We start from the raw sequence: 15,245 nt of genomic DNA, 5'->3' as shown, positions 1-15,245 counted from the left end.
CTGTATGTCAGATAATGAGTCTATAGTGGAATTGTACTTTCAAATTCCCGCTAAAATAGAATCGACGTGAAAGCAGCTCCCAATACGGCGGCACATTCACGCGAAGTTCGATTAAACCTATACTGTGTAACATTTACAAGAACCTAAAAGAATAAATTGACCCGTAAATGGGTAGGTAATCTAAGGATGTATTTATTAGATAATAAGTACGAGATAAAGTCTGTTACGTAACTCTTAAAACTATCCACTCATGAAAATGTTGCCAGCTGGGCAAAAAGATTGTCATCCTGCCAAACGAGGCTTGCAGTTGTGGAGCGAACATATATGAGCACCACATATGATTTTATGATAATATTGATGGTGCACTACATGTGAATATGTAGTGAAAACATCGAATATTAACTCATCGCCCACGAAAGTTAGGTGAGAATCCCTGGCACATGTGAACTGATCTTGGCATGTCGGAAGAAGTCTAATGTCGATATAATTCTCACGGAAACTAACTATGCGTCTCTTCGCTAAATTAAACCACAATATTCATAGAACATAATTGCAGTGTTGAAAGAATTTAGCTATGATATGAGCATGAAGTTTTATCGGAGAAGTACAGCCTGTCTCGTATACACAAATCTGCAAAGTCTACTCCTATATGTGAATGGCTTTTATCTCGGCCTGACGATTTCGTTCAGAAAATTATTAGACAACTATGAAGTTCTTCGCGCCCAACAGTACATTACAAGATCTCGACTTTACATTTAAAAACGAAAGCTTGCATCAGGTCTGAATACATTTTCTTAAAATTTATCATCAACTGTTGTGGCTTGCAGGATCCCCCATGATTCGCACACATGAACGTCAAACTACAATATTTTCGCCCTGTTCATTCATAATCCCCATCGTTTAGTTCTCTTCTTCAACTTCTTTGTCACATCGGTTCTCCTTGCCTCTTTATTCACTTCACCCTCCTCTCTGCCCCCACATGTTCTTGCAGCTCCCTCCACCCCCGCAGTCAGAGGGGGGCCAGCGCTGGCCCGAGGACCAAGTTGCTGAACAGTTGCTCGCTCACTTTCAAGGTCAGCGTTGAGTGAGGTGTCAGGGTAGCTCTGCTTTTCAATCCCTTCATCGTTCGCCAGATTCTTAGGTACGGAAATTATAGTTTACCTCTCTAATTATTGAACTTAACCTCGTGCAGCTGGCTTAGAAATGAAACTTATGTGACTGTTTCTAGCACTTAAAAGTCGAAATCTCATATCCCAGAGTTGTGACGATGCAGCGTGCGTAGTGACATCACTGAGTAGGTAGGCTATATAGGTAGAGCAAGTGGTGATCCAACGCTTTCAGTTTCATGTTGCGTATTTCATTACTCTTTGCTACATTATGCCTTTCCCCTTCATACAGTTGCGAAAATGTCTATCCGACCACCCAATTTTTCCGAATATTTTTTCTTGCATAGAAAATACGGGTTTCTAATTATACGAGGCTAAACTGCATTTAAAAACTGTTCCAACGCTATACGTACAATATTTTTTTTATAAATATATGAGAAGAAATGATGAAAATTAGAAAAACCTAGGTGAAAAGGTTTGTAACTATAAGACCATGATCGATAGCGGATACCGTAGGTTTCTCAATTTGTGGATCCCATACACTCGTTTTAATAGGTACTACGTAGGCATAATCTTACCTCCTTTAGCCTTAATTATCTGGATGCATCTTCTGCTATTTACCAAATCATGTTATGATGCAGAGTCTTTTGGTAAATTTTATCTCAGGACCGAAGGATAGCCGATAATAGGTCAAGTAACAGACCTAAACAGATTGGAACTGGCGCCAAAGCCGCCAATTGTGGTAAACATCCATCGCCATGATGCCCCATATGTTTTAAATAGGGTTGAGGTCAGGACTAAGCGCTGCGCTGGCTACCGCAAGTGCAACAGTGTAATATTCAGCTCTTTAAAACCACTTGCTTACTGACTTCGAGGTGTGAACCGAAGCATTGTCTTGCTGGAAGACATATGATCCCTCATGTTTCTCATTGGTCAACAAGGAGATGGTGACATAGCGTGTGCTTGTATGCCTCGGAAACGTGCATAACACGTAAAATAGCTAGAGTTAGTTTTCCCTTTCGGCTAAACGCATCCCAAACCATGACCGAACCAACACCAGATAGCCGCTTGAAAAAGAATTCAGGCTCACGGTCAAGGTAGTGCCTGTAGCATTGCCATCCATCTGCACCATCAAGATTTAACTTTTTTTCATCACTGAAGATTTTCTTGTCCCATCTCTCAACAATAAGCACATTTTTCAGCAAATTTCAGTCTTTTGATATTGTTTAAGCATACGGGCATTTTTCCGCTTCGTGTACTTTAATTTCTTCAAGTCACGCAATATCTGATTGATGCGTCGTGCTGTCACATCAACTCCAGTGGCCAATTTTGATTAAAGAAGTACGTAGAGGAATCGGCAGTTTTAAAAGCCTCTGAAAACATTCGCCTAAGATCACTGTCGGTTAATTTTGGGGTTGGTTCAGGATGCTTTTTTGATCCGTATCAGGATTAGCAAGAAATGATTGTACGACAGTTTTTGGGCGTTTTATTTCCTTTGCGATGTCGGATGTCCCGTTGGCTTCTACCGCATGTGCAGCGGCCGAAATCCTTTTTAATGTAAAAATATTACGGAAAGATACTAAAATGCATAAATACCTATCTTGGTCTTATAAACCATTCCAACTAGTTTTTTTTTAATTTTCATTTCTTCACATATATTTAAAAATATTGTACGTATAGCGTTAGAATAGTTTTTAAAGCAAGTTTAACCTCGTATAATTAAATTATTTCTTTATGCATTAAAAATATTTAGAAAAAATTGGGTGGTCGTAAAGCCATTGGATTGGGTGGTCGTATAGCCATTTATTGAAAAATAGAAAAAAAAATATTGAAAAATGGAAAAAAATGGGTGGTCGTATAGCCATTTATAGCCGCAACTGTATGAAATTATCGGAATAAAAAATATTTACTGAAATTTGACTTTTTCTGTTTAAGTTAGAAGATTATCAGCGTACAGATGTTCGTACAAAACCGGTCCGGGCGTGAAGAACACTTGTGCTCGTTGCAACGCTGCCGGGGAGAAACTAGAATTTACTCCGCGCGTAAACGTGTCACCTGCAGTGTATCCAAACGAGTTTGTTGAACCGAAAATCATCAAATGTGTATATCCTCACTTCGGGCAGGTTTCTTGCAGTAGATTTTTGTGGAGCATGAATCCTCGAAGTGGAGCATGAATGCGAAGCAATTTCACTCTTTATTTCCGATGGTTCTACTGAACATGAAAATCGGTGTGGCGGAGTCTTGATGCTACCTACGGCTGCCTTGAACTTGAGTTTAGAAATTAATCACTCGAAAGTAGTTTCGTTTTCTGATAATTGTTTGCCGAACGACTCGCATTCAGAGAATTCAGTTTCAAGTCAAGTGTCAATAATATAATTAACAATCAACGCGAAGTGCAGTTAGAAAAAACTGCTTTACGGGAAGGACGATACGCATTGCAACCCTTTATTAGCACCAGCGATTCGATTCGAATAAGAGAAATATTTTGACGAAGGACTCGTATCTAGTGGAAGGCATTTTAAGTTAATTTAAAAACCGGGTATTCCATCATGAACTCCTTTAATACCGCCGGCATAAATATAGGCCTCCCGTTCAGAAAAGCGTCTTCTGAAAATGCCTGCTCATATTAACGAGCGAGGCATGGCGATGCTATTCGTAAAGTAGCACTGTAGCAGTACGTCATTGCATTACTAAAGGCTGCTGTGTATATACAGAACCATCACTTGAGGGCACGCTATGCGTGGCATGGAGATGGTAACATCATAAAGTAGCAGTACATCATTGCATTACTAAAGGCTGCTGTGTATACAGGACCAACACCCAAGGGCACGCTATGCTTGCTGACGCGTTGCGCTACCACGTGGGCCCGCCATTGATGGTGGTGGGGGTCACGGCGGGGGTGCAGGTTCTGGCCGTCGCGGGAGGCAAGAACACCACACGAGGTAAAATATTACAGTGTTATACTTGCTAATTGTTTAGTAATAAAGATTAAGCTTAGAGACAACGATTTTTCATTTTTGATACTTGTTCTTGTCGTAAATTTATATTCGGTGACTTATTATTTTTACGACTAAAAGTACTTGATCCGAGTGCCCTATGATTGGCAATACAAAAATTGATGACTAAATGTTCAGTTGATTAATCGGGTCTACATTCGTTTATTTCCTTAGGCGATACGTTCATGTCGAACAAGCTAGTCAGAAACTTTCCCATCAGTAAGGATTAAAAAGTCCGCATGTGCAGGCTGGAGTTTGCTAGGATCCCTGGAGGCCTGGTGCTACGTTGCGGCGCTGGCGCTCTGGGGGCTGCTTTCTCTCTGGGTTAGTTTTTGTGGCGGGTGAGGTCGTCTTCGTGCAGTGTGTGGCGGGTGAGGTCGTCTTCATGCAGTGTGTGGCGGGTGAGGTCGTCTTCATGCAGTATGTGGCGGGTGAGGTCGTCTTCATGCAGTGTGTGGTTGGGAAAACAGCGCTCCAGGAAGATGATTTTAGCACAGTTAACAGGCAGAGCGATCTTTTTATTCTAAGTTTTACAAGAATGCAGACTATAGAATTTTTGAATAGTTTTCTCGCGTTTTTATTTGAAAGATTTTCTGGAAAAAATGTGATCTCTCTTCGATCGAGGCAATCAGCACGCGTAAAGTATGCACGAACTTTCATACAATAATTGACAACATGCACAAAGTCAATCTGTTCGTGGTAATTTTAACCCTTAGTTACTACGGTCTATCACCTTAGGCTTAGAGGCTTAGACGGTTGTTTTCAAGGATTGTATATATTATACAATCATTCTAATTATTATATTTATATTCCTCATGATACGTCTTACTTTGAGATCTGACACACGTGAGACATGAAATACTTGATGTAAAGTCTAAACTAATATCCTTAAACTAGGTATTGTCTTCAATGTTGGCAGGTACCCAGCAGGGAGTTCAGAGGCCCCATGCCTCAACACGGGCCTGCGCCTCGCTACAGAGCAAACGGCGTCCAGTTTTACTGCGTCTCGGTCATTTTGGCCATTGTTGGACTTATCTACAATCAAGAATTCGCTAGTAGAACTTTCTACATATTCCCAGAGGTGCGATACTCTAAAAAACATAATAGTCTGTTTCATAATGGGTTTCATCTTCAGGATCATGTTCATTTAATGGTAAATCTCTTTCCTTCACAGATTTTGGCAGCGTGCAACGTGACAGCGTTAGTGTTCTGCGTGTACCTCCTGATACGAGGCAAGAAGTGGCCACAGACGACGGAGAAGCTGCCGCCTCGCCCCATTGTGTACGAATTCTACCGCGGCATGGAAATACATCCTCGATTTCTGGGCGTCGATGTGAAGCAGTTTACCGTTTGCCGATTTGGGATGATAGCATGGCAGGTCTTGGTCATTATATTTTTTGTGGCTCAAAACAGGCTGCATGGATTCGATTTTGCCTGCTTTGTTTGTGCCTTTCTGCAATCTGTGTACATAGCAAAATTCTTCTATTGGGAGACCGGATATTTCGACACACTCGATATCATCTACGACCGAGCAGGTTACTACATCTGCTGGGGCTGTCTGGTCTTCGTGCCGGGATTTTACACATTCACGTCATTTTTCTTAGTAGCCCATAAACCGACGGTATCAGTATCCGGAGCATTCGTGTGCTTGATGATGGGGCTGATATCGATAGCTCTTAACTACCGCGTTGACTGGGAAAAGCAGTACTTCAGGCAGAACAAAGGGAAGTGTTTCTTATGGGGTCGTCAAGCCAAGTTCATTAAAGCCACTTACGTGACTCCTGCAAACGAAAAGAGAACCTCCCTGCTTCTGACGTCGGGTTGTTGGGGCCTCGCACGACACCTGAACTACGTCTTCGAGTTACTCCTGACGCTGAGTTGGAGTCTTGTAGGAATCGGCAGAGGTTTAGGCCCATTCCTTTACTTCTTCTTCCTCACCATCTTGCTCGTACATAGGATCTTCAGAGATGAGGAGAAATGCAAGGCCAAGTATGGTCGGTACTGGGATCAATACTGTGAAGCGGTGCCATACAGACTGATACCATTCATTTTTTGATCTAGTCATCAACTATTAGCGCTTGATTACACCTCGAATAAAATACTTGGTTATGGAAATTTTTTTATTACAAGTCCCAATAGAAGGCAATAATCGTTTAAAAATCCAAAAGGGAGTGACTTTTATTTATTCGACTCATAGGGCCTGCCGAATGCTCCTACGCGATATTATATGAATTTGTAAATGAACTAATTTAAAGTAGTTGAGGATAATTTGCTCCTGCTTTTCTGTATTGGGTAAGTTATAATCAACTCGACATTTTCTATTTCTTTAAAAATTAATTGAACCCTCATTGCACAATTTTCAATCAAGGAACACCCACAAATCTTAGATTTAAAATTGAATTTTACCAATAATGTGCGTCAAATGTGATAAAAAGTCGTTGTAGTCAGCACAAGGCTTAGAAGAATTTAGTGTATCGGCACAGGCGATTTCGTTACTGAAACGAATGAAGAAGTAGTGCGTGACCTAAATTATTATTATTTTTTTTTTGTAATTTAAGTGTTGTCGTTAACGTTAAAAATACTCGTTCTGGACAGCAAGTCATAGCGCAATACTCATTTGAAGGCGTCCTCTCAATTTCAAGGAAAGAATAAACAGTGAACATTCAAAGTGATGGCAGACAGTTTTTCGCCTTCAAAAATTAAAATCGCTCCATCCTCTGCTTCGGCTCTGTCTCCTGTTCGTATTCATAACTATATGATTCGTTAAAATTGAGAACAGACAGCATGGAACAATAGCAAAAACTCTATACACTCGTTTGAAGCTGTCAGCAAGCGAAGATGAAACCAGTCCGTGGCCTCATTTCACCACGTGTAAGAAAAAGTAATTTCTCTGAAGCAGCTTCCTCACCGAAAAAGAAACTTGACCAATTGCACTAAAAACAAGTCCTGAGAAGATAAACCGGTCGTGTAGAAAACGTGTCGTGGCGGCGGTCGGCAAGCTGCACCACGGGCGCCGCTACGTTTCCGTCATTGTTGAGAAGAAGCGGTAGAGTGAAGGGAGTGAGCGCTGTTACTGAGTAATGAGCTTATTAAAATTAGCTTTCCAGTCATAAGTAATGTGTGATAGTGATGCATTACAACAAACGCAATAAAGGGTACATTCTCAGAGGAAGTTAGAACAAAAACAGTTTAAATTAGGTTAGCTGCGCCTAATGAGCGAAAGTTAAAGTAGCATTTGAGTATTATATCTCTTGAAATAAATCGGACTTGCACGTTTTGAACCTCGTCTCTTGATCTAATATGAGCCATCACTGTAAATTGTGTTCCGCTAAAACAAGTTCGTGGGTAAACGTGAAAAAATAATCAAAAATATTATTCATATGTACCGAACGATATGATAAATGGATTATTAAAATTAACTTAGTCAAACGAAACAGTCTAGTTGTGCGAGAGTGAAGAAAGGTCATGATCATAGCACGGCTTAAAACACAAAGAACATAAGTAAAATGAAGCAGTGATCAAAGAAAAAAGCGTTGCTTGTATAAAAATGCTGTGAATAATATAATTAAAACATAAATTTTTAGTATCGTGAAATGGCTGCTGAATGATGGTACGATTAAAGCAGTGCAGTAGAGTCGTGTCGCGCTGGTGCCTGGTCTGGCCGCTGCTCCTCTGGTGCGTCGCCGCGGCTACGGGACCAACAGGTGTGGGGGCATAACATACATAACAAACAAAACATTACATACATAACATAACATACTCTTCGTGACTTGTTTACAGGAAATTTAAAAACTGGCTTGTTAACCAGATCTGTTCAAAACTGATGTCGGTACGCAATTGCTATCTATCTATTTATTCGTCCTATAACTAAGGTGACGTCTATGGAAATATTCAATGTGGTAGGAAAGCTCGACGCTTGATTGCAGTTTTGATCGTTGTGGCTCAATCGCGAAAGGACATGTTATTTTGCTATTTCTAAATATGGATAATAATAATTTTGCATATTTGAGAGCAGTATCTAAAATCTTTAATTCTAAACTCTAACTTATCAGAAGAATTTTTTTCTATACGACTATACCTAGTGGTTAAATTTCAGAGTACCAAGATTGGCGCAGAGAGGTGCAGGTTCGATCTCAGCTCTGTGCGCCAGTTTCTGGTCAGAATCGACAAGGAGGCTGGGCGGATAAGCACAGTAGAATTTTCGCAGCAAGTTGCGAGTTTGAGACAGCAAAATGCTGTGAATGTTCTGTGATGTTAAGAATCGGCGACAGGCCTACGGCCTAATAAACGCTGAAACAGCTATTCTATTCTGTGCGATTTTACATAAACACGACACCTCATTGAGTGTAATCAGAGAAATTTTCAATGAAATTCTTTATTCAAACTGAAATCGTGTCTGCATTTACAAATGATTAAAATTACAAGACATGCTGAATTATTCAAATTCTTCATTATCGTATCTTGGCATCTTATCGCAGGTTGCTGCAACGATCTCCTAAATTCACCGGACAGAGACAGACGTCAGGTAAACTCGCGTTTGACCAAGCCTCTGGCAGCAGCCGTTCAAATCGAAGCGCTACCAACACCGCGCCAGTTGTTGAACAACACATCCAACGCTACGCTCGCATCGGTACAGTCACCTATCATCCTACGTACTGTGACGGCCGGCAATTCCAACAACACATCCAGTCTTGTTTTCATCCACTTACCTGACGCGAGCGGTAACCACCCGACACTCCTGCCATCATTAACACAGGGAGCTTCACTCATCTCCAACACCGCGTTCATCAAAAGGCTTAACTTGAGGAATAGAGCTTCGACTACTGCAGCACAAGATGTCGCAAGGGACATTCTACCAGGTGCATTACTCCTTATATTTCAGTTTGCCCAACAACAACGATGATTTATCCATGTTTAGAGAGGCAATTGATAAATTACAACAGAACAATATCATAAAGATTCATGGTTTATTTTTATTTATGAATTAGACGTGTTGTTAAAACTTTAAGAAAAAATCACTCGAAAAATGATAGTTATTCTAAAAACGGAATATCGGGCAGCATGCTGCCGCCACTGCGTGCGGTGCGCGAGTTCGTCGACTTGCATCGCGCACTCGCAGATCTGCGACGGTCGCGCGGACTGCGCGCTGGCGGAGGACGAAGCGCCTTCCTTCTGTCAGGTCAGGTCGTTGAGAAGGAAAGCATCCATGAACGATTCTTGAAAATACAACCACGAAAGAATATGCATCCATAACGATTCGTTGTTTAAGGGTTGTTTATCCTTGCAACGTAAGAATACCTTTATTTTTTACGTTACATTATTGTCAATAGTTCACGCCACGCTAAATTTTAAACCCCGGAATACTGTCAAGAATGCATAAGGAAATTGCTCTTCCCGACCGCGGGTAAAGAATCAATTTAAATATCAAGATTATAATAAAGCTAAATCCAGTTGTTATTAAAGACAATATTCACCAATGAAAATCTTGTACCTGATCCTGTGCTTGCACTTGTCATATATCTAGTCGCTGTATAGTCATCCTACATCTAGTCGCTGTATAGTCATCCTATATCTAGTAGTCCTATATCTAGTCGCTATCATAGTCGTCCCATATCTGGCCGCTATCTAGTCGTCTTATATCTAGTAGACATTTAGTCGCAAAATCTAGACGCTATCTAGTCGCACATACCTAGTCGCCCTAGACCTAGTCGCCCTAGATCTAGTCGCCCTAGATCTAGTCGCTATATCTAGTCGAGTAGTCGTCCAAGCTTTATCTCGTCGCCATATGTAGTTTTTTATAAAAGAACGCCTCCACCCGCCTGCTTGACGATGCTGCTGCTGCAGGTGTTCCTGCAGGGGGCGTGCCCCTCGAACCTGGCGCCCTGCAGAGGGCTGTGCGTGCCCTGGGCCGTCGCCTGCAGCGACCTCTGCGACGTACAGCGGCCGCACTTCGAGGCTTGCTTTGTAATTCTTAACAACCTATTGGTCATGAATATATTGATGGTTATCTCATGTTCATAACAGTCAAATGGTCTTCACTTGTAATTATGGTTTCTACAGTTGATTATGTCAACTTCTCTAATCAGTTGCGGATGATATCATAAAACAAGACAAGTTCAAAAACGGAACATTTTGTATGATTGTACTGTATTACCATTTTTAAGGCCGTGCGGCGACAACAATTGGACATTTCCTTCCTTAATAAAAGCGACTCTGGAAGTCTGGACTTGCAACTGTACGGGGACCCTGCGACGAACGCCTCGACGCCCTTCCTGCGTCCTGCACTTCCGACAGTCCCTCTTCCCTTCACCGTGAACGCACTTCACCCTTCAATTCCGATAAAGACTCTTTCCTTCCCAGCAAACTCCTTGCACCATGCAAATCATTTAAAACCCGCAGCACAGGATGTCAGTGCAGCCAATTTGCATCCAATATTTAATCTCCTACATGACAAGTTTGTCAGAATACCTTCATTCGTTGCTGGTGCGCATCCGAACACAAATTTAGCAACGTATCCCCATGTTATATATAAGTGTTCTCCAACCCTGACAGGACAAGTAGCACCCAGTGTCCTAGAGACTACAGAGTCAAGTCATATTCGTTTTAACACAAAAGACTTACTTAAGTCGGCTAACATGCCGGTGAGAAGCGACAATACATTAGATCGTTTAAAAGTAACTTTGACCGAAATACTCAACAATTTGATGGAGGGGGATAAGTCGATCGGCAGGTCTCATGCAAGTAATTTCGAAACCGGAAAATATCCTTCCATAACGTATCGCTGTGTTCCTTCATCGGGAGATGAAGTCGACTTGAGTTTTCCCGAAAATGTTACGAAAGGCCAGAAAAAATCAGGTTCTTATTTAGCTGCGCTTACTAGTGACTTACTCGCTATCGGTCGTGTTTCAACGCTCAATGCCACACATTCTAATCCAAGCGAATTTAGCTCCAATGCTGTGGATGAAACCAACTCAGTCGGAGGAGCGTCGGCATACGATAAGAAAGCAAGTATCTCCACATACAATGAAATAAAGGCTGATGAAACTGTCGGGAATGCGACACTAAGCGAAGTTATAGTTTCCCGCGTTACTATTCAACCTGGCGATGACGTCACCGCTACGACTTACCGACCTTATCTCTCAGGTGAACTAATAATTACTTCTGAAAAATACTACTTTAGATCGCGGTTAGCATACGTATCAATACTGTAGCAAATATTTGTTTATATTTCCCATAGTTAAACGTATGCATAGTTTTTCTCTAACTGAAGAAAACAGTTCCAAAGCGAAGGTTCATAAAGCTTACAACGGTGTAGCCAGAAAGCTCGTTTTAACTATACATCAATACATGGAATATTTGCCAATAACAAACAGTCTAAAACACTAAAAAAATGTCAACATATATTGAGGTGTTTTCCAACTAAATGTTCCTCTACCCAATCTCATTTAAAATTCTGTCATAATTTAGTACGCCAATGAATACGTCTGACTGATTTTCGGTGCTGCTGATTGCTAATGGAATTTTCCAGACTTGATGAAGTTGCTGCTGAACTCGACTAACTCGAGCGGTGCACCATGCCCTCCTCTCTTCACCCCCGTCGGCAACACCTGTCTGGCCGTCATTCCTTACTTGGTGTGTTATGGCTTATTCCACATACTTTTTATTTTGTTCGGAAGGAACCTATTTCTCATAAACTTTGACGATCATTTAATTCACATAGTTGCGGTTCCTCCTTCATTTACGGACCTCCAACTGTTATTCCACTTTTTCCGTCGTGCTATGATTTTGCCACTGCAACGTCAAATTGTTTTTGCACGCTGATTTGATTCATAATTCTTTTCCCAGACTTTATTTCAAGTGTCTCAGGTGTTTATGAATGTACTTTATCTATGTAGCTAAGCTTTGATAGGCGAATGCCTTGCAACAGTTTGTTTAGTGAAGGCAATTCTTGTTGCTAGGACTATACGTAGATAGGAAAAGCATTGATAACGGTTAAAGTATCGGTTTACGAAGTGTTATTGTCACACCTCTTACTGACATGTCACGACACAGATGACGTGGCAGGAGGCGGGGGGTGTGTGTGAGAGACTGGGAGGGCAGCTGGCAGAGGCCAGGGACGCGAACATTCTGACGGAGATCGCAAAATTCCTCAAGCGCATTGGTGAGATTTTTTTTAATTTGACCGAAAGCTAAAAGGCCTTTAATTAACTAATTAATTATAGCTAATTAATTCAGCTATAGCTAATTAGCTGTAATTAATTATAGCTTAATAAATTTAATGGCTGTAACTAATTAATTAGAGCAAATTCGCCGACGAATTAGAGCTCAATGTCGCTTAGCTCTGTGTCGCTATAGCTCTGTGTTTCTTTTATCGAATTTTGAAATCGGCTTGGACAGTAACTACTCTGTTGAAAAATACAATATTTTTATTTTTTCTGTGTCGAGGGGAGATGGGAAATAATAAGCATATATTGGAAAATCGATATTATATTCATGTGTATTAGTTGAATGGATGCAATTATTGTGAAAACCATGAAAGTAAATCCCTTTTGCCCGGAAGCTGCAGGCAGTTATTTAGAATGAAATTTTGAGTATTTATAACAAAAGGCATTGCATCGAGAAACCTAATTACTAAACTTCTGATTGGAAACGGCATACATCAAGTATATGTTTCTGTCTCGCAGGGATTTCTGCCGACTTTTGGATAGGAGGATTTTTTGACGACGTTGCGGACGCTTGGATGTGGCGGAGCGGCAGCAAGATGATCATGTCGACGCCATTTTGGGGGTACAAGTGAGCACAGTCTGTACACAACAAGGAATTATGAGGGTACAAGTGAACAGTCTGTACACAACAAGGAATTATGAGGGTACAAGTGAACAGTCTGTACACAACTAGGAATTATGAGGGTACAAGTGATGAATCTATCACTTGTACCATGTAGTGATGTCCATCATCGTCTCTCCGTAAAAAATATATATATCGCAAACGACCGGAAACCTGACAGCTATATAGGCCAAAGATCGTCTTCTAATTCATTCGTCTCATTAATATTCCATCTTCAGTCAGTGAACGTTAATTAGAGGACAAAAGATATAATAACCATTTGGAATTTTAATTATACGTTATCATGATGGCACCTGACCTGGATGTTAAAACAACCTGAAGTTTAAACGTGTTAATTATTCATTTTGAACACGATCATTAACTCTAGTGTATCTTATTATGGTATAGATACTATCGGCTGTACAACGCTAATGAATAATCACAGGTTACTTATTATTGCTCCTAAATTTAATTTAATTCGGTGGTGTAGCAATTTTGTCCGAACAGGCTCAATTAGTTATTCTATCATCTATTAATGTCTTTAATCTTGGTTTAATTTCGTCTGAAGGTACAGAAGTGAGTGCAATGGGACGGCCGGCCACGGCTACAGTCCAGCGCGTTACAATCCGTCCTGCAGTCACGCCCAGCAAGCTCCCCACAACAGCACCAGGGGCTTCTGTGCCTCACTAGACACCCAGTTCTTCTATTTCATTACCGACCATCCGTGTGAACACGGCCGCAAGGCCTTGTGCTCACATGAGCGCGTGTGGTGATGCTGGTGGAGCCACATGAGCGCGTGTGGTGATGCTGGTGGAGCCACATGAGCGCGTGTGGTGATGCTGGTGGAGCCACATGAGCGCGGGTGGTTAATACTATTTTCCAGTATTTTTTATTTAAGCACGAACTATAAGCGGAAATAGCAATTAATGTGATTTCTAAGTGACCACCAAATGATGTAAATGATCAGCCATTGTCGTGGGGCAAGAAAGAGTGAATACGAGCGCAGACTTCGACTAGACGAGTGAATTTTCAGAGCTTGGTAAATATCATCGTATAACTAAGTAATATTACAATTAGTAAAATATCTCGTACTGGAAACAGCTTGGGCATTCTGAACCAAGCTGAGAATAATTTGAATGTGTTTAAAAGCTATCTAATTTGCTAATACCTTCGTTTCATCAATGACATCGGCAGATATAATGTTAAAATGTGTAAATTATTTCCTAAGTGAATTATAAAATAAAAATAAATTGCAATTTTTGAAAGAACGAAAAATTAATCGGAGAATCTTTTTGTGATTATAGTTACCAGATTTGAAGGTGAAAAAATATTTGTTCAGTAATGATATAAGGTAATATTGATTCACTTTATCCTTGGCTTAGTGAGGCTGGCAGCGGCAGTATGAAGAAAATTTTATGTCATAATCAAGAGAGGATTTTTCAGTGAAATGTTTCAATTTTACCGCGATCAATATCATTAGAGATGATTTTATTACATTTCTTGATAGCTTGAATTTATTGAATAGTTTTATTCAGTAAAATGTGGCAAACTCGATGATGAGTCTCACAGCGCCTATGTCGAGTTATTATTACGAATAAATCCATTCTTCACTAACTCGGTTGATCAAGTATCTGGGAGCTAACATTGTTCAACAGTAGGCATTTGATAATTCTGAGTTTGAAGACTTCTATTATGCTAAGGCTCGTCCGTAAGACAATTTTTCGTAATTTAACTCGAATTACTCATATTTGAATTAAAAATTCAAATTATATAAAATTAAATATTCAAATCATATACGACAAACGTGCCGGCACTAATTATATTAGCAGTCTTAACTCCTCACAGTAAATGGGCGATTGAGATCATTCACTAGGTCATACTAGACCGCATATGTACAAATACTCGGTGATGTTTTTAGGATATATTAATGTAGGTCTCACGAAATTTCTCGTGAAGTACAATCCATATATATATAAACAATTCGTTTTTAATTCACTTTATTTTCGGTCTTACCGTTGTGCTGTTTAGCCTCGGACTGACCTCCTGGACAAAAACGCGGCCTGTCTCACGGCCGGTCTCACGGCCGTGACCCAAGAAATTCATCGTACATCGGTACATGGAATATCTTCCAAACTACTGAACCAATTGCCTTAACAAATAAATGAGATAACTGAGGCAATTTTGAAAAAGATGTATAAAATTCGTTCATTTAGAGTTTACTAATGACAATTTTTCTCATTGCCTCTCATTGAGCGCGAACATTTGTACATTAAATGTGGGTATATAATATTTATATAGTTAGCTAACGTATTTATTT

General features: G+C 40.4%; 3 protein-coding genes across 7 annotated transcripts; all 3 read left to right on the top strand.

Annotated features, from left to right (window-relative positions):
* The first annotated feature begins 991 nt into the window (after positions 1–991).
* LOC108679563 (7-dehydrocholesterol reductase) lies at positions 992–6,213 on the top strand. Of its 2 annotated transcripts, none has more exons than XM_018168214.2 (5): positions 992–1,073; positions 3,918–4,048; positions 4,350–4,426; positions 5,022–5,183; positions 5,277–6,213. In XM_018168214.2, the coding sequence occupies exons 2-5, from the start codon at positions 3,940–3,942 to the stop codon at positions 6,156–6,158; spliced, it is 1,230 nt and encodes a 409-aa protein (XP_018023703.1). In that variant the 5' UTR covers positions 992–1,073; positions 3,918–3,939; the 3' UTR covers positions 6,159–6,213. The 2 variants fall into 2 exon arrangements, with proteins under 2 accessions (XP_018023703.1, XP_018023702.1); XM_018168213.2 differs by having other exon boundaries at positions 992–1,141.
* An 889-nt stretch (positions 6,214–7,102) lies between these two features.
* LOC108679552 lies at positions 7,103–10,663 on the top strand. The gene is made up of 6 exons (XM_018168196.2): positions 7,103–7,806; positions 8,581–8,961; positions 9,163–9,281; positions 9,947–10,066; positions 10,267–10,413; positions 10,655–10,663. Exons 1-6 carry the CDS (start codon positions 7,707–7,709, stop codon positions 10,661–10,663), a joined length of 876 nt encoding a protein of 291 aa, XP_018023685.2. The 5' UTR covers positions 7,103–7,706.
* On the top strand, positions 10,016–14,983 carry LOC108679559. Of its 4 annotated transcripts, none has more exons than XM_018168208.2 (6): positions 10,016–10,066; positions 10,267–11,245; positions 11,631–11,734; positions 12,155–12,263; positions 12,787–12,889; positions 13,503–14,983. In XM_018168208.2, exons 2-6 carry the CDS (start codon positions 10,738–10,740, stop codon positions 13,699–13,701), a joined length of 1,023 nt encoding a protein of 340 aa, XP_018023697.1. In that variant the 5' UTR covers positions 10,016–10,066; positions 10,267–10,737; the 3' UTR covers positions 13,702–14,983. The 4 variants fall into 4 exon arrangements, with proteins under 4 accessions (XP_018023697.1, XP_018023695.1, XP_018023696.1 ...); XM_018168206.2 differs by having other exon boundaries at positions 13,497–14,983; XM_018168207.2 differs by having other exon boundaries at positions 12,787–12,895.
* The last annotated feature ends 262 nt before the right edge of the window (positions 14,984–15,245 follow it).

The sequence above is a fragment of the Hyalella azteca genome, unplaced genomic scaffold, assembly GCF_000764305.2.
Source record: "Hyalella azteca isolate HAZT.00-mixed unplaced genomic scaffold, Hazt_2.0.2 contig13926, whole genome shotgun sequence".
Classification (NCBI taxonomy): domain Eukaryota; kingdom Metazoa; phylum Arthropoda; class Malacostraca; order Amphipoda; family Hyalellidae; genus Hyalella; species Hyalella azteca.
This window is presented reverse-complemented; position numbering and strand designations above follow the sequence as displayed.

Bases quoted from the DNA above. Each gene is read 5' to 3' on its own strand.
- LOC108679563 (XM_018168214.2), top strand. From the start codon at position 3,940: ATGCTTGCTGACGCGTTGCGCTACCACGTGGGCCCGCCATTGATGGTG. The intron at 4,049-4,349 runs GTAAAATATTAC...CCGCATGTGCAG, and splicing joins AGGCAAGAACACCACACGAG to GCTGGAGTTTGCTAGGATCC. The intron at 4,427-5,021 runs GTTAGTTTTTGT...CAATGTTGGCAG, and splicing joins GGGGGCTGCTTTCTCTCTGG to GTACCCAGCAGGGAGTTCAG.
- LOC108679552 (XM_018168196.2), top strand. From the start codon at position 7,707: ATGATGGTACGATTAAAGCAGTGCAGTAGAGTCGTGTCGCGCTGGTGC. The intron at 8,962-9,162 runs GTGCATTACTCC...AATATCGGGCAG, and splicing joins CGCAAGGGACATTCTACCAG to CATGCTGCCGCCACTGCGTG. The intron at 10,067-10,266 runs GTAATTCTTAAC...ACCATTTTTAAG, and splicing joins CGCACTTCGAGGCTTGCTTT to GCCGTGCGGCGACAACAATT.
- LOC108679559 (XM_018168205.2), top strand. From the start codon at position 10,738: ATGCCGGTGAGAAGCGACAATACATTAGATCGTTTAAAAGTAACTTTG. The intron at 11,246-11,630 runs GTGAACTAATAA...GGAATTTTCCAG, and splicing joins TTACCGACCTTATCTCTCAG to ACTTGATGAAGTTGCTGCTG. The intron at 12,264-12,786 runs GTGAGATTTTTT...TCTGTCTCGCAG, and splicing joins AAAATTCCTCAAGCGCATTG to GGATTTCTGCCGACTTTTGG.